General features: G+C 40.7%; 1 protein-coding gene across 2 annotated transcripts in view; it reads right to left on the bottom strand.

The window, feature by feature from the left end:
* The window catches only part of DEUP1 (deuterosome assembly protein 1), a 112,276-nt gene that overhangs the window by 72,777 nt on the left and 20,520 nt on the right, over positions 1-18,979 (bottom strand). For both annotated transcript variants that reach the window (XM_055416192.2, XM_055416191.2), the window contains exons 4-7: positions 17,936-18,049; positions 15,731-15,973; positions 7,084-7,229; positions 2,456-2,561 (exon numbers count right to left, since the gene is read on the bottom strand). In XM_055416192.2, the coding sequence (XP_055272167.2) occupies positions 2,456-2,561; positions 7,084-7,229; positions 15,731-15,973; positions 17,936-18,049 (609 nt within the window). The remainder of the gene's footprint in view (positions 1-2,455; positions 2,562-7,083; positions 7,230-15,730; positions 15,974-17,935; positions 18,050-18,979) is intronic.

Here is an 18,979-nt window from a genome sequence, read left to right as displayed (position 1 = left end):
ATCTGGTCCCATCACTTCATGGGAAATAGATGGGAAAACAGTGGAAATAGTGTCAGATTTTATTTTCTGGGGCTCCAAAATCACTGCGGATGCTGATTGCAGCTATGAAATTAAAAGACGCTTACTCCTTGGAAGGAAAGTTATGACCAACCTTGACAGTATATTAAAAAGCAGAGACGTTACTTTGCCAACAAAGGTCCATCTAGTCAAGGCTATGGTTTTTCCCGTGGTTATGTATGGATGTGAGAGTTGGACTGTGAAGAAAGCTGATTGCTGAAGAATTGATGCTTTTGAACTGTGGTGTTGGAGAAGACTCTTGAGAGCCTTGTACTGCAAGAAGATCCAACCAGTCCATTCTAAAGGAGATCAATCCTGGGTGTTCACTGGAAGGACTGATGCTAAACCTGAAACTGCAATACTTTGGCCACCTCATGCGAAGAGTTGACTCACTGGAAAAGAGTCTGATGCTGGGAAGGATTGGGGGCAGGAGGAGAAGGGGACGACAGAGAATGAGAAGGCTGGATGGCATCACCGACTCTGTGGACATGAGTTTGAGTGAACTCCGGGAGTTGGTGATGGACAGGGAGGCCTGGCGTGCTGTGATTCATGGGGTCGCGGAGAGTCGGACATGACTCAGCGACTGAACTGCACTGAACTGATGAACTCTAGAGCCAGATTGCCTGGATTCAGATCTGGCCTCTGCCACTTAATAGCTATAATATTGGTCGAAATTACTGACCTTCTCTGTGGTTTAGTTTCCTTAAATATAAAAAAGGATAGTATTAGTACCTACTTTATCAGATGGGAGGGCTTCCTTGGTAGCTCAGTTGGTAAAGAATCTGCCTGCAATGAAGAAGACCCAAGTTCAATTCCTGGGTTGGGAAGATACCCTGGAGAAGGGAAGGGCTACCCACTCCAGTATTCTGGCCTGGAGAATTCCGTGGACTGTATAGTCCATGGGCTCACAAAAGTTGGCTATGACTGAGCGACTTTCACTTTATCAGACGGCTGTGAGGAATATAAGAATCAGGTTTTGCTAAGCCCTTACAACAGCTTCTGGCACATGGCAAGAGCAATTTAACATTAGTTGCTCAGTTGTGTCCAACTCTTTGCAACTCCATGGACTAGGGCTCCCCAGGCTCCTCACTCCATGGAATTCTCCAGGCAAGAATCCTGGAGTGGATAGCCATTCCTTTCTTCAGGTGATCTTCCTGACCCAGGGATCGAACCGGGGTCGCCTGCACTGCAGCAGATTCTTTACCATCTGAGCCACCAGGGAAGCCCAAGAGTTGTTTAACTAGCAGCTAGTATTAGCTCATTTACTCCTCATCATGACCTTATGAAGTGAACTGAAGTGAAGTCAAAGTCGCTCAGTCATGTCTGACTCTTTGCGACCCCATGGATTATACAGTCAATGGAATTCTCCAGGCCAGAACACTGGAGTGGGTAGCCTTTCCCTTCTCCAGGGGATCTTCCCAACCCAGGAACTGAATGCAGGTCTCCTGCATTGCAGGCGGATTCTTTACCAGCTGAGCCACAAGGGAAGCCCCATGACCTTATGAGGTAGGACTAATTAGCCCAGCCCCATCCTAGAAGTGGAGAAGGCAATGGCAAGCCACTCCAGTACTCTTGCCTAGAAAATCCCATGGATGGAGGAGTCTGGTAGGCTGCAGTCCGTGGGGTCGCTAAGGGTCGGACACGACTGAGCGACTTCACTTTCCCTTTTCACTTTCACACATTGGAGAAGGAAATGGCAACCCACTCCAGTGTTCTTGCCTGGAGAATCCCAGGGACAGGGGAGCCTGGTGGGCTTCCGTCTATGGGGTCACACAGAGTCGGACACGACTGAAGTGACTTAGCAGCAGCAGCATCCTAGAAGATCTTCCCTGGTGGCTCAGACGGTAAAGCATCTGCCTACAATGCCTACCATGTGGGAGACCCGGGTTCAATCACTGGGTCGGGAAGATCTCCTGGAGAAGGAAATGGCAACCCACTTCAGTATTCTTGCCTGGAAAATCCCATGGATGGTGGAACCTGGTAGGCTACAGTCCATGGGGTCGCAAAGACTCAGACACGACTGAGCAACTTCACTTCACTTCATCCTAGAAACAGGAACTGGAGCAACCGGCACAGGCGACTTCCATGCTTATGCAGCTGGCGTGTGGCTGAGCGCTTGGTTGAGCTCTCACTCTTGCCATCAGCTGCCTTTCATGGAGCCCGAGGCACTCTACCTGTCACGAGCAGTGTCCCAGCAGCAGAGTGCTGACCTAAAGTTTGTGTTCCCTATAGCTTCACACTGAGAAGTGTCACAATTAGCAGCTTGGTAGGATATTGTTTTAGGAGAAAATACATCAATAGCAGGAGGAAGAAGGGAGTGAGAGGGAAGATTTTTTTCCCCTTTGTATTCAAAGATTTCAGATCTGCCTGGAAGAACAGAGCTCCTTATTTGCCATACCTTGTTCAACTCTTTTTCATGGTCTGGTTGATCTGGAGTCACTGAAAATAGCTCTTTCCTTTTTTTTTCTGATTCTTTAATAGACAGTGAATAAGACGATTCAAGTCTACAAATTAAAATGAATAAAAATTAAACTTGATAAATTGTTATGATTACTTTGTTAATTTAGGCCATCGTAGGCTGCAGAGACAGATTATTCATCTGCTGGAGACATTTCTAGTTACACACATGGCAAGTTCTAATACATTCAGGTCCCATAAGTATTTACATATTTAACTGAGTGCAAATAATAGTGTTAGTGAAAATAAAACACAGTAATTAATATGGAATTTCAATTACACATTAAAAATTGGCTGAAAACTCAATTTGCATATGTAGATAAGATTTTTGGATAAGAAGAAAAAGACTGTTTCATATAATAAAATAGCTTGGGAGCCAGTTTAAAAAAGGAACTACACCTGACCTCCTTCTACATTGTGGAAAGGAACTATGTCAGGATATGTCTGAGGGGAACAACTACTCCATAAAAGTGATCCAAAATGATTAAATCTGACAGCCTACCCAGAGAAACCTCAAATAGTCTATTCTTCAGCTGCTCAATTTATAAAACGGAATAGCAACCACATATTGGCGCTAGAGAGGAAAGGCAAGAGCTGGTAAGAAAAGTACAATTTCACAGGAAATTTGGAAAACTAGAAACAGGTAATGTTCACTTCCACATCAGGCAGATTGGTAAAATAAAAAATCACTGAAACATGAAAAATAAAGATAACCATGCTGCCAAAAAACTAAACAGACATTTCTCCAAAGAAGACATACAGATGGCTAACAAACACATGAAAAGATGCTCAACGTCACTCGTTATCAGAGAAATGCAAATCAATACCACAATGAGATACCATCTCACAGCGGTCAGAATGGCTGCTATCCAAAAGTCTACAAAAAATAAGTGCTGGAGAGGGTGCAGAGGAAAAGGAATCCTCTTACACTGTTGGTGGGAATGCAAACTAGTACAGCCACTATGGAGAACAGTGTGGGGATTCCTTAAAAAGCTGGAAATAGAACTGCCATAGGACCCAGCAATCCCACTGCTGGGCATACACACCGAGGAAACCAGAATTGAAAGAGACACGTGCACCCCAATGTTCATCGCAGCACTGTTTATAACAGCCAGGACATGGAAGCAACCTAGATGTCCATGTGCAGATGAACGGATAAGAAAGCTGTGGTACATATACACAATGGACTATTATTCAGCCATGAAAAAGAATGCATTTTAATCAGTTCTAATGAGGTGGATGAAACTGGAGCCTATTATACAGAGTGAAATAAGTCAGAAAGAAAAACACCAATGTGGTATACTAACACATATATATGGAATTTAGAAAGATGGTAACGATGACCCTATATGCGAGACAGCAAAAGAGACACAGATATAAAGAACAGTCTTTTGGACTCTGTGGGGAAGGTGAGGGTGGGATGATTTGAGAGGGTAGCGCTGAAATGTGTATATTATCATATGTGAAGCAGATCACTGGTCCAGGTTCGATGCATGAGACAGGGCACTCAGGGCTGGTGCACGGGGATGACCCAGAGGGATGGGATGGGGAGGGAGGTGGGAGGGGGTTTCTGGATGGGGAACACATGTGTGCCCGTGGCTGATTCATGTCAATGTTTGGCAAAAACCACTACAATATTGTAAAGTAATTAGCCTCCAATTAAATACATTAATTTTTTTAGAAACTTTAAAAAAAAATAATCATGCAAGAAACGCAGCATGCTTTCCACTATTGCTGGGCTAACCTGATAGTGTCTGGGGTTTTGAGGAATGTACCTGCCTGTAACTGAGCATGACTTTAGATTTCCAAAGGGCTTTTAAAACAGTTCCACAAGGCAGAAACTTAAGCCACATATACAAACAAAACAAAATCTGAGAGACGAGAGAAATAACTAATGAAAAGATGGAAAATAAAGGGCTCTTTTAAAACGTATAAATTATACATGTATCCATTCTCCCCCATATTCCCCTCCCATTCAGGCAGAGTTCCCTGTCCTATACAATAGGATCTTGTCGGCTACCCATTTTAATATAACAGAGTGTATATGGATACATGTTTATGTATGACGGAGTCCCTTTCCTGTCCACCTGAAACCATCACAGTATTGTTAACTGGCTATACTCCAATATAAAATAAAAAGATAAAAAAAATAAAAGGTATAAATTTATAGTGATATTCCTGAGGTGCATGTGTCTGGACTGGACTACTTTTTTTTGGTCATCAAATATACATGTTAACTCTGTAGAAAACAGAGTTTATCAGAGTACATATACTGCTGTAAGTTGTCATCTAGGAAAAACCACTGTCCGCATTGTTGTGTATACTGTCTTTTTTGTCTATGCACATGTGTATAAACACATGTTTCCCATACAAATAGCACGCTGCTTTTCAGGCCCCTTTTGTTTCCCCTCAGTAATATATTGTGAGCATGTTATCCAGTATTCTCCTAAAACATTATTTTAGGATCAATCTTAAATTTGTCTTCTTTGCTATGATTTTAAAATGGTGAAAAATGAAATTTCCTATTTTTAATTCTTTCTAAGCAATTCAGGGAGTGGAATGTTGAACTGAATGGTAAAGACCTCATAATGATCTTATAAATTTCAGTGAGTGAGTGGAACAAACATCAAGCTTTAATGTGGACAAGTTCAAGAAGAAAACAAGAATCATGTTAACATAAAAACATAAAGGAACTGTCATTTATCATGTAAGAAGGGAATGTAGGAATTATTTTTAATAACTCTCAGAACATGTCAGCTCAAGATGCTTCTATAAGTAAAGAAAAGAAAAAGCTAACAAAATCTTGGCATTATGGAGAAAAGTTTTGAAAATAAAAACACTACAATGCTACTGTTATAAAACTACTGTGTGTTTACACTCGGTAGCCTTGGCTGCTTCACCCTAATACAACTGTAAAAAAGAAACAGAATTCAAACAAAAAAAAAACAATAAAGAGGACAGAATCACATTCGAATGAAAACAAAAGGATTAAAAAGTCTCAATGGGAAAGATGAAGGCTGAGAAGACTATGCCTGAAGTCTAAAACACAACAGAAGCTGTGAAAAGTTAAATACCTATGTTTCATCGAATCTCAGAATACTAGAACTGAAGACTATCCTCCAAATGAGAAAGATGTAGTTTGGAGATGAAAATACATACCAGCTTAAACAGAAAATGGTAAGCAGGCATAACAGAAGAGTTGTATTGGCCAAATATGCAAATAACTGCAAGATTTTAGATTAAATCATATATTCAAGGAAAGTTGGCCATGTCTGGAATTAAAAATTGACTGTGTGAAATAGAGCTCCAGAGGAAATACCTACAATGCTCTTCATAAACCAAAGCTAGACATGGGCTGAATGGTTTGCTCTTCTAGGAAATTTCTTATGTTTTTAGGCATATACATTCCATACGTGAAGACATTTTTCACCAACTCATCACACCAGAACACATAATATATTTCCAGTGGATTTATTAATGATCAGTGGTGATGACATATAGCTTGTATATCTGACCACTCTAAAGTGCATACTGGCTAATAGGCATTCTACCACCCTTGGTTAGAGGGACAAGAGGTTACTTTGGGGAATACTGATTTGCCATTTGAAGACCTCAAAGGAATGCTAGCAGGTCCTACAGCTTTGAAAAAATAATGCTTCCCTTGGTGGCTCAGATAGTAAAGAACCTGCCTGCAATGCGGGAGACCCCAGTTCGATCCCTGGGTCTGGAAGATCCCGGGGAGGAGGGCATGGCAACCCACTCAGTACTCTTGCCTGGAGAATCCCATGGTCAGAGGAGCCCAGTGGGCTACAGTTTATGGGGTCACAAGGAGTTGGACACGACTGAGCGACTAACACTTTAAAACAATGTAATCATCTTTCAATAAATATCCATCATCATTTGGCTATTCAGTTTCTAAAGTACTATCACTGATCTGGCATTGGCCTTCAGATGTGAGAAGGATTCCAGGTCTACTGAGAACTGGAACAACAGGGAATAGTTAGAACAGTCTTATTCACAAACATAAACATTTAATAATCCTCAGCAGTGCCATTTCCTTTGTGGTTATACAGTACACTATTCCTGACTTTAAAATAGGAAAAAAACATCTGCTCTAACAAAACTCTTAATGGAACTGACAAGGTGATGAGTTTGGAGGCCAAAATAAATAAAACATTTATGAGTGAAAAGTTGAGACTTAAGGCCATCAACATAAAAACATTTGAAAAACATGTAGTAAATCTTATTTATAAACACTGATAATTAAATATTAGCTCTATACTATTGTTCATAAAATATTCTGAAGAATAAAAGTTCTAAGAAAGTATGTGACTTCATAAGTATCCATAATATCAGAACATGCTATAATTTTCCAGGTAAGTAAAGACACTGACTTTGAAGATAATATAATCACTAGCTTTATTTTTAATATCTAATATTACCTAATAATTAATAGCATAATAATACAAAACAGACTTTTAATTCCAATTTCAAACATAAAACTCTTAAAAATATTTAAGCATCATGTTGTGAACAGTTCTTCTCAGGTTGCTGAATATACAAATATACCTTTTTTTATTTTCTTGAGTACTTTGGGACTCTCCTAGTTTTAACAGTTCTCTGTGCAACTGCAATCGTTCCATTTCTATAATTCTCAAGAGATCATCACGTGACTGTAACTCACTTTTCACTTCTGAGAGTCCTGCTTCCATGGCCTAAATAAAAACACCAGAAAATTTCAATGCTCACATTTGGATATCATGATGTATGCAATACATTTAAAAATATTTAATATCTATGAAGCATCCTAATTTCAAATGACCTGATACCTAGTCCTCTGCTGGCTCAGTCTCACAGAATTTCATTCATTTATTCAACAAATATTTACTGAACTCTTAACTCTGCTCAGCGCTGAGGATATAGACACAGATCTGTCCTCATGAGCTAACAGTCTAGTGATAAAGACACAGAATCATCCACATATGGCCATACTATATGAAAGAGGGAAACATAAAAGTATGAGTACCAATGCATAAAATTTGGATTAATGCAAATAATTGCGAATGGTCAAGAAAAACCTAATTTCAAAGCTGGACAACAAACTGAATTATAAACTGTGGTCTATGGTTCCATTATTGCCCAACAGTAGCCCTACTTTAGCTGGTAACTAGAAACACCAGCAATCCTGTGAGCCCCATGTTTTATTTGGATAACAGCAGAGGCTTGAGCAAGTTTAGAAGCTGTTGGGAAGGATCCAGCTGGGAGAGAGAAGGGTGTCATGGTCCTGAGAAGGTGGGTGAGTTGGGTCCCAAAGCACGAGTGAAAGAATTGCCTAAAAGAGAAGAGGCAACAGGAAAGAAGGAAGAAAGATGGAATGGAGACACAGGCATTTGGAAGGGGGGGTAGGAGAAGGGCTATCAGTTGGCTTGTATTTTCCTTGTGAAGGACAAAGGCAATGCCAGTGGAAGGAGAGGTGGAAGTGGAGCTTGGGAAGGGAATTTCTGAGAATGGAGAAGGTTCGAGATGGCCTGCAGTGAATCAGTCATCAAATCCATTGCCATTTTCACAGATGAGCAAATTGAGGGCCAGGCTTGGCCCAAAGTTACACAGCTCATAAGTGGCAGATTCTGCAATGGAAAAATCCAAATCTTTTGTCTACTAGTCCAGTTAGGACATTTAAGACTCAAAAATAATTGTTTCATGAAAAATAAGTAAAATAAGTAAAAATAAAGTAGCTTATTGGTAAAGATGGCGGCAGGGCTGCTCTTAGGGCACTGCTGATAAAGATGCTTACTCCTTGGAAGGAAAGTTATGACCAACCTAGACAGCATATTGAAAAGCAGAGATATTACTTTGTCAACAAAGGTCTGTCTAGTCAAGGCTATGGTTTTTCCAGTGGTCATGTATGGATGTGAGAGTTGGACTATAAAGAAGGCTGAATGCAGAAGAATTGATGCTTTTGAACTGTGGTGTTGGAGAAGACTTTTGAGAGTCCCTTGAACCGCAAGGAGATCCAACCAGACCATCCTGAAGGAGATCAGTCCTGGGTGTTCATTGGAAGGACTGATGTTGAAGCTGAAACTCCAATACTTTGGCCCCCTGATGCTAAGAACTAACTCATTTGAAAAGACCCTGATGCTGGGAAAGATTGAGGGCAGGGGACAACAGAGGATGAGATGGTTGGATGGCATCACCGACTCAATGGACATGGGTCTGGGTGGACTCTGGGAGTTGGTGATGGACAGGGAGGCCTGGCGTGCTGCAGTTCATGAGGTCGCAAAGATTCGGAGACGATTGAGCGACTGAACTGAACTGAAATAAACTTTATGTGAATGTCATGCATTACTTTATTTAATTTATGAAGGTATTCTCTGGGCTCCCTGCATTGCAAATTTGCCACCAGGGAGCAATCGAACGTGAATCTGTATGTAGAGGAGTGGGCCTGCCTTCCTTGGGGAAGAGGGGTCACAAGAGGGCTCTAACTCCACACCAGCGAAATGTAGTATCACCATGGGTGAGAACTGACAAAAATTCTGTAAAATCTGATAATAATGGAGTCTATTTATGTACTGTCATTAGACAATAATACCTAAAAGCGTGACATCTGGAGATATCATTAAGGGATAAAAGGCTTATTTGTGATTCAGCTACACAGATAAGAGAAATTAAAACTGAAACTTACAATAAATAATAATCTGATACATTTTTCTAACATGTAGGAATATGTGAGTTTTTAACTGACATCATTATGTAAATTTACTACAGAGTATAAGAAAAGAAGCTTTACTAATATAGATAAATTGAGTTGCTTTTTTGACTTACGTAATACCCTTTTGAATTCCAAGTCAATAGTACTGGGTTGACACAAGAATTGGGGATTTAACTTAGATGTAGTTTGAAAATTAGCATGCTTTTGCATAAAAAGTCATCAATTATTTGCCAGTGTGGATGCAAATAATCAAGAAAATGATTCTTTGGTACTTGATTCAGTTATTGGGAACCTTGTCAAGTTTATTTGGAACAACTTGTGTGTGTATGGAAGTCTAAAATTTTAACTGTAAATTTTATAAATCTAAATACAGATCAGGTATTCCCGGTGATACTTAATATCGAAATTGAGATGTGCTACCCTTATGGCAGAAAGTGAAGAGGAACTCAAAAGCCTCTTGATGAAAGTGAAAGAGGAGAGTGAAAAGGTTGGCTTGAAGCTCAACATTCAGAAAACAAAGATCATGGCATCTGGTCCCATCACTTCATGGGAAATAGATGGAAAAACAGTGGAAACAGTGTCAGACTTTATTTTTTTGGGCTCCAAAATCACTGCAGATGCTGATTGCAGCCATGAAATTAAAAGACGCTTGCTCCTTGGAAGGAAAGTTATGACCAACCTTGATAGTATATTAAAAAGCAGAGACATTACTTTGCCAACCAAGGTCCATCTAGTCAAAGCAATGGTTTTTCCCGTGGTCATGTATGGATGTGAGAGTTGGACTGTGAAGAAGGCTGATCGCCGAAGAATCGATGCTTTTGAACTGTGGTGTTGGAGAAGACTCTTAAAAGTCCCTTATACTGCAAGGAGATCCAACCAGTCCATTCTAAGGGAGATCAATCCTGGATGTTCATTGGAGGGACTGATGCTAAAGCTGAAACTGCAATACTTTGGCCACCTCATGCGACGAGTTGACTCACTGGAAAAGACTCTGATGCTGGGAAAGGTTGGGGGCGGGAGGAGAAGGGGACGACGGAGAATGAGATGGCTGGATGGCATCACCGACTCTGTGGACATGAGTTTGAGTGTACTCCGGGAGTTGGTGATGGACAGGGAGGCCTGGCGTGCTGTGATTCATGGGGTCGCAGAGAGTCGGACACGACTGAGCGACTGAACTGAACTGAACAAGTGTAATATATACATTGGATTTTGAAGGCTAATTATGAAAAGGAATGTAAAATATCTCATTAATTTTTTGACATTGATTGTATGTTGAAATGATAACACTTTGGATACATGTTGTGCTGAATAAAATATATTATTATTATATATTAATTTTACCCATTTCTTATGATGTTTTTAAATGTGGCTACTAGTAAAGTTTAAATTACATTTGAGTATTATATTTCTATAGGACTGAGCGGCTCTAATACCTTAATGACACATTAACGAGCAAACAAAAACGGTCATATTTTTTGGCATAGATATTAGAAAAAATACAGAGCAATTTATTTCTGTCATTGACTACCAATGGGAAATATTGCACACTTTCAAAATGTGAGTGTAGTGCAGCACAGAAAATAAATATACGTAATGGAACAGATGAGTCTGCTGACACATTTCAAGGTTGTAGAAAGACACGTGAGAAGGTGTGAGTCTGTGAAAATTCAGATGCAGCTGGCATTAAGGTGTGTTGTAAACGAAAGAGAATTTTATATACAATAAGTGACAGCAATTCAGGCTGAAATGGTTGTCCTTATAAATGCATGTGCAAGATGTGGAGCACTAACATATGACAGTTTTGCAAAGAGACGAGAAATTTCTAAAAACATGCACTGGTTATAGTGATTGTTCACCTCTAATTATTCCCATTTGGTAAAACATAATTTTTGTAAAACAAGCTTAAGGCCCATCTGTTTAGTTATAAAATTTTTAGACATCTTGAAGGTTTTGAAGCAAATTATTTCTGAAAAGTCTTTTCATTAGAACTATAATACTTTTTGGTGTGTGAAACTTAATCCAGAATAATTTGAATTGCTTTTTTTAAACAAGTGAATCCCTTGTAAAGTATAAAATGGAGATGTTTAAATTTACTAATGCTCCCAGATCCAAGGATAAATAAATTAATTTTTACATGAACAAAAATCTGTAAAACTAATTTTGGTAAATTTTCTCATAGAAATTGGTGGATTATAAATAAATAAATTTCCGTCACAGTAAAATTTATCATTAACTCTGGAAAACATCACAAGTACACTTAGAGAATTACTGGTGAAGCCTATGAGAAAAATAACATTTCAAAATTTAAAGCAAGGTTTCCCAGCCTCAGCAAAATTTACAATTTGATCTGTATAATTCTTTGTTGTGCGGTTGTCTTGTGCATTGTGAGACTGTTTAGATGTTTAGCAGCAACCCAGACCTCTACCAACTAAATGCCAATAACAACCCTCTTCTCTGTAGTGATAACCAAAAATGTATTCTAGCATTGCCAAGTGTCACTGGGGAAGCAAAATCACCTCAGTAGAGAATCACTGATTTAAAGGAACATCAGCCTCCCTGGTGGCTCATGGCTGAGATGGTTAAGAATCTGCCTGCAGTGCAGGAGACCTGGGTTCGATCCCTAGGTCAGGAAGATCCCCTGGAGAAGGGAATGGCAACCCACTCCAGTATTCCTACCTGCAGAATCCCATGGACAGAGGAGCCTGGCGGGCTACAGTCCATGGGATCTCAAACAGGCAAATATGACTGAGCAACTAACACTTTTCTTTCAGAACAATTAGGCAATTAAGATAGTTATATTTATAAACTTTAGTATAAATATCAATTAAAATATTTTATAATTATATTGACTTCTATGAGTTCAGTTCAGTTCAGTCACTCAGTTGTGTCCGACTCTTTACGACCCCACGAATCACAGCACGCCAGGCCTCCCTGTCCATCACCAACTCCCGGAGTTCACTCAAACTCATGTCCCTCAAGTTGGTGATGCCATCCAGCCATCTCATTCTCTGTTGTCCCCTTCTCCTCCTGCCCCTAATCCTTCCCAGCATCAGAGTCTTTTCCAGTGAGTCAACTCGTCGCATGAGGTGGCCAAAGTATTGGAGTTTCAGCTTTGGCATCGGTCCTTCCAATGAACATCCAAGATTGATCTCCTTTAGAATGGACTGGTTGGATCTCCTTGCAGTCCAAGGGACTCTCAAGAGTCTTCTCCAACACCACAGTTCAAAAGCATCAGTTCTTCGTTGATCAACTTTCTTCACAGTCCAACTCTCACATCCATACATGACCACTGGAAAAACCATAGCCTTGACTAGACGGACCTTGGTTGGCAAAGTAATGTCTCTGCTTTTTAATATACTATCTAGGTTGGTCATAGCTTTCCTTCCAAGGAGTAAGCTTCTTTTAATTTCATGGCTGCACTCAGCATCAACAGTGATTTTGGAGCCCAAAAATGGAGCCCCCCAAAATAAAATCTGACACTGTTTCCACTGTTTTCCCATCTATTTCCCATGAAGTGATGGGACCAGATGCCATGATCTTTGTTTTCTGAATGTTAAGCTTCAAGCCAACCTTTTCACTCTCCTCTTTCACTATCCTCAAGAGGCTTTTTAGTTCTTCACTTTCTGCCATAAGGGTGGTGTCATCTGCATATCTGAGGTTATTGATATTTCTCCCAGCAATCTTGATTCCAGCTTGTGCTTCTTCCAGCCTAGTGTTCCTCATAGAAGCCCAGACTTCTATGAGTAGCTGGGTTTTTATTTTGTTGGCATATATTTAGGAATGTTAATAAATTCAGTACATTAATAAATATTTATAAGGAAAAGTCAAAGTGGGTGACATGGACTTTCATTTATTAAAAAATTTTATTATCGGAACATAACTGCTTTATAATGCTGTTAGTTTCTGCCGTATAACAATGTGAATCAGCTGTATGTGTACATAGAGCCCCTCCCTCTTGAGCCTCTCTCCCAACCACTCCTCACCCCATCTGTCCAGATCACAGCACCGAGCTAAGCTCCTTGAGCTACACAGCAGCTTCCCACCAGCAGCCTATCTTACACGTGGGACTGTGTATACGGCAACATTCCTCTCCCAGTTTGTCCCACCCTCCCTTTCCCCTGCAGGGTCCAGGAGTTCGTTCTCTACATCTGTGTCTCTATTCCTGCTCACATGGACCTTCCTTAGCTCAGACAACCTACAGAGCCTTCTCAGGAGTCCAGGTAAGCCCCCCACTCCAATCCGGCAAGTCTGTAAAGATCTTGGGTGAGGGATGAGTCATATCGTGGGTTAGAAGGGTCAGTCAATATGACAGTCGTGCTAAAGGATGGATACTGCGGCCGTGGCCACTAGGAGGTTCATGCCCTCTGCCTCCGGCGATGCGCTCACTCTCAGGCTGCACTGTCTCACTTGCGCACAGGAGCCCAAGCATGACAGGTGAGCTGCACAGGCTTGCGGTGCTCATACAGACAGCAGGGGTTGTGATCTGGGCCGGGAACGTTAATTTATTAATGCTTCTCAATGCACACACTTCCTCCATTTGTAGCCTTCTTTCTTTTAACAAGATTCTCCAGTGTACTTTTTGGAAAAATATAAAAGATGAAGTTCTGAGAAGGAGAAAAGTGGGGTTGATGAAGGAAAGCATTACAGAGAAGGTCAGTCACGCTGCCATGAAAGGGGAACAGAACCTCTTCCTAGAAATCTGGGCAAGAATAGAGATTTCTATTCCACATGTGAGCCAAGAACCAAAAGCTGAACCCCTGTCTATTAAAGACAACATTCTTGGGCTGTAATAAGTCCAAACAGAACTCTTTTGGGGGAGATTAAAAGGAATTAATGTTCTTGAACAATCAGGATCTCACCAAAAGTGAGAACCAAGCTTCATAACTAGAGCCACGGAAGAAATATGTTTCAGGCAAACCAACGAAAACAGAACAAATAGGTCAGAGCAGAAAACAGATTCCTAGGGACCAGAGCCAAAAAGACCTCCAGAAGGGACAAAGAGAAGTCCTCAGTCTGAGCAGGATAACCTGAAATAAAGGGAGAATATTCAGGTAATACCCAGAAAATCAATTTCATTTACTGACTGTGACCCTGGTGCAGGATCCAACCAGTACAAAGACAGCTACAAAGATGTAAGCATAAGCTGCCTTTAATGCAGGGCCAGAGGCGTGACCGGTGGCTCCTAACCGGGAGATGAAGGGGAAGCAGGCCCCGAGGGGAAGGGAAGCCCATGAGAGCAGCATGAACCACAAACCCAGCTCTGCCAGCACTGTGGGGCTGATGGTGAGTTGAACACCAGAGGAGCCCTAGAGCAGAAGAGGAGGTGCTCGTCTCATTCACCTTCTAGAAAAGCCAGAAAAGTCTTTTCTGTTTCTAGAAACTGGATGAGTTCCTCAGCATTTAGTATTTGCGGTTTAGCCTGACTTCTTTGTTTACATCTGCTTCCTCTCGTGCATTAGAATAACACCCCCTCCTCCAATGGAGCTGGAGTTTGGGGTGGAGAGCTTCTCTGAGAAATGCTGCAGGGCAGGAGAAGCTGGGAGTCCGTGTTCTGACTCCATGCCAGCCTGGGGACGGGGGACACAGAAGATGGATGTAGAGAAAGAAGGGCAAAGAAGAGGCCCATGTGTCATCTCACAGACAGCGCGGCAGGAGGAGGGAGGCAGCTGACCCAACACTGAGAAATGGCCCTGGAAGCAGAGCCTGGCGGAGTATCTTAGAGAAGCGCTCAGGCGGTGACCTGGAGCCCTGATCTCCACCTGGGGGGAAAGAGAGTGGGATTCAGGAATGGGCTGACACAGAGGAATCGGTAGAAAGAGGCTGAAGGTTTGCAGGCGGGAGGTCTGACGGAGAATGGGAGACAAAACCATTGAACATCTCAAGTGACTGGGACAGCCATGAATATGAAGTACATATCTGGGCAAGAAGTTGGTGATGACCAATTTTAACGAATGCTACATAACCTTCTTTGTGGTTTCAAGAGAGAGACAGAAAGAAAGATGTTTGAGTTAAAAAATTAATCCTTGGAAAAACCATCGATCATATCTATTAATATGGAGTCACCTAAAAAAAAAATAAAACTCTGGTAAACCATTATGATAAACCTAACAGTGATAAATCACAGGGAGTGATCCGCATGCCTTTCACCGAGGTGATTAGAGGGTCTAACCCTTAATGGTTTCCTGAGAGTCAGAGGCACAGGGTCAGAGAATGAACAGTGGGTTCAGAGGGTGTGGAGAGGCTAAAGAGCCATGGAACAGAGGTCTGTGAGAGACCTGCTGCCGCTAATTACTACTGCATTGCTGAAGATCCCAAGAGCACCTAACGGGGGACAGTACGCACAGGATCACTAAATTCACTCATCAAGGAAGAATTACTTATTAAGAAGAAATGTGAACTGAATTTGCATGTGTAATAAAAAAATTAGCTTCCTAATCCATATACCTGTTGAGTCACCATTTGTATAACTCAAGGGCAGTATCAGTTGAAAAATAAATAAATCTTTACCTGGCATTGTCTTTGGTACATTTTCAGTTCTTGTAAGAGCTTCTGATTTTCATCTTGTAACTTATTCCTGCTTAATGCTATTTCACTCACAGCCGATTTTAATTTTTCAATAATGAATTCATCTCTTTCACTGGTTTCACAAGTGGAATCCGGTTCGCATACCAACCGCGGAATCCCAGGGCTGCTGTCCTCCATGCCCTGTTTCTTACCGTTTAGCTGAGTTTGGTAACTTTGTGCCTGTTTCTGAGAAATTTGAAACCTGTGTCAGTGAAGTGGGGAACATCTAAGCTTATATATTAAGTTCAAGAGTGACAGAAAAAATTAGGAAAAAATCTTTAAATATATTATTAGATAATGAAGCTCTGTCCTTCATAATTCAGCCTTGTATTTATTCTAAAACCTCAATTTCAGATGGCAAAAAGAGAAGTCATATTTCTATAATCTGCAAAGATGCAGAATAGGGTAGAGGGCTTTGGGTAGGAAATTCTTATTCAGCAAAAAATAAAATACAGAAGATATGAAAAAGAGGAAAAAAGTTGAAAATGTCTCTATGACCAAAAATAAAATAAACAACTCTGGATTGTAGAAAAAAGTTGTCAACACATATAACACGTCTAATTCCCAAAGTACAAAAACTTCTATACATCACAAGAAAAAGACAAATAGCACAAAAGAAAAGTGGGCAAAGTTTGTGCACAGGCAATTCCCAGATCAGGAAATGAAAAAGGCTAAGAAATACATGAAGAGACGATCAACCTTACAAGCAGCCAGGGAAACATAAAGCAAATTAAGCCAACTACTATCAGTTTCTCAAGTTGGTAAAAATCAAAAGACTGATATTTCATGTTGGCAAGACAGGAGTAGTCTCTGACTGTTCATGAATTGTAAATTGCTATAATTTTTTAAATAAAACAATCTGCTAATATTTATTAGAAATTTGAATGAACATACCCTTTGGCTCAACAAACATTTCTAAGATTTTTATTTAACAAAATGAGAGTATTGATATTTAAAGATGTTTATACAAGGACACTTGTTACACTACTGTGTAACAGCAGAAAACTGGGAACAACCTGAGTGTTCATTAATAAAGAAATGTTTGAAAGAATTATGATATATCTACTGTATACTACGGTGTATATGATATATATACACACACACACATATATACACTAAGTACTCTGAAATATAATTAAGCAGTGATTCAAAACGCTATCCATAGATTAAAACGCAAAATTGAAAAAAGAAACATTTAATTTCCATCCACAGATTTTCATATGTGTACAAACGAAAGAAAAATTATGTGAAGTTTACAGTTGTTTACAGTGTTTGTATTAAATGGAGAAGAATGGAGGATGAGGGTACCAATTTTATCAGATTATCAGATTATTTTGTGCTGTTGAATTCAGGGAACACGTGTAACATATTCAAGTAACTTAAAGAAAGAATGAAAAAGAAGTACATAGGAAAAAAACAAAACGGCGTCTTACGGGCAGGAATAAACCTTCCAACTCCCGAGGGCAAGCTTCCGGCTTTTACCACCCGCAGCAGCCCCAGGCACCGCCGCCGCCCCCGCCGCCGCCGCCGCCCCCGCCGCCGCCGCCGCCCGCCGCCTCCCACGCGCCCTCCACCCTGCCAGCCCACCCGCCATGCCGCGAACTCGCCTTCTGCTCTCTTGCTTCAGTGACTTTGCTCTTGTTATTTCCACTACCCCGAATATATTATCTCCTGTCTCAAAATGCCTCCCTTCTTCAAGGTCCACGCCTTGTTCCACCTGACTATCTCAGTTCAAATTTTTCTTATTCCTGTGACCTCTAAAAGGATTTGAATCCTTTCCATTCACTTGTCATTAATTATCTGTCGACCTGTACCTGTATTATCTCTGTGTCTAGAATGTAAAGTTCTAGGGGGCAAGGACCAAGCCTTCTTCAACGTCAATGACTTGCCCATAGGCATGCAAAAGCATGCTATTTAATGACATAATAACAATGGAGACTTTTAATAGCACCACCTTCTGGGACAAATAAAGTCATTAATGATATTCCATGCACCTGTAACTCTACCGAGTGTTAGACCTACTATGGTTATTTTCTTTGCTTGGCATTTCTATCTGTAGAAAGATTACATGCTAAATGGTAAAGAGAGTAGTAGTGTTTAACCTCTAATTTATTCTAATTTAGTATTAGATAGTATTAGAAAATGTACCTGAAATTGATTACACTTCTCAGATAATATTTTTTGTTGAGCATCTAAAGAAACCAGATGAGTCTGATACAGTATCTCTTGTTTGTCCCATTCTCTTGACTTTGCTCTAAATTCCTTTAATAGAGAGAGAAATAGAAGCTAAAAAAATGATTCATTTTAAAGCACAATAAATAAGACCTTTCATTTGCACCTTTGTTCTGGGGAAAAAGTATGGAACTTAATCTGCATTTTTTTTTTAAAATAAGGATTTTGTTAAGAATGTTATTCTTGTAACAGATACGAATAATGGAGTTTCAAACAATTCTTTGCATCAACCAGTACTTCCTTTTTATTTCCTAAGCTGACACCAGAAGTTTTTTTTCCCTTCTTTATACTCAGTCACCAAACCTGCTACCTTGTTTGTGAGGAGTGGATTGGGCTAATTTAGTGACTTTGTCCCCTGTGGCTTTCAGGAGAAGCCAAGAGCATTCCGTTCTCAAGAACAGAGCCGCCTTCTCAGGCCTACCTTCAGTTCAGTTCAGTTGCTCAGTCGTGTCCGACTCTTTGCGACCCCATGAACCGTGGCACGCCAGGCCTCCCTGTCCGTCACCAACTCCCGGAGTCCACCCAAACCCATGTCCATTGAGCCGGTGATGCCATCCAACCATCTCATCCTCTGTCATCCCCTTCTCCTCCTGCCCTCAATCTTTCCCAGCATCAGGGTCTTTTCCAATGAGTCAGCTCTTCGCATCAGGTGGCCAAAGTATTGGAGTTTCAGCTTTAGCATCAGTCCTTCCAATGAACACCCAGGACTGATCTCCTTTGGGATCGACTGGCTGGATCTCCTTGCAGTCCAAGGGACTCTCAAGAGTCTTCTCCAACACCACAGTTCAAAAGCATCAGTTCTTCTGCGCTCAGCTTTCTTCACCATCCAAATCTCACATCGATATATGACTACTGGAAAAACCATAGCCCTGATTAGACGGACCTTTGTTGGCAAAGTAATGTCTCTGCTTTTCAATATGCTGTCTAGGTTGGTCATAACTTTCCTTCCAAGGAGTAAAC

The sequence above is a fragment of the Moschus berezovskii genome, chromosome 25 (genome assembly GCF_049115385.1).
Source record: "Moschus berezovskii isolate FMDL1 chromosome 25, NW_MosBer_1.0, whole genome shotgun sequence".
Classification (NCBI taxonomy): Eukaryota; Metazoa; Chordata; class Mammalia; order Artiodactyla; family Moschidae; genus Moschus; species Moschus berezovskii.
This window is presented reverse-complemented; position numbering and strand designations above follow the sequence as displayed.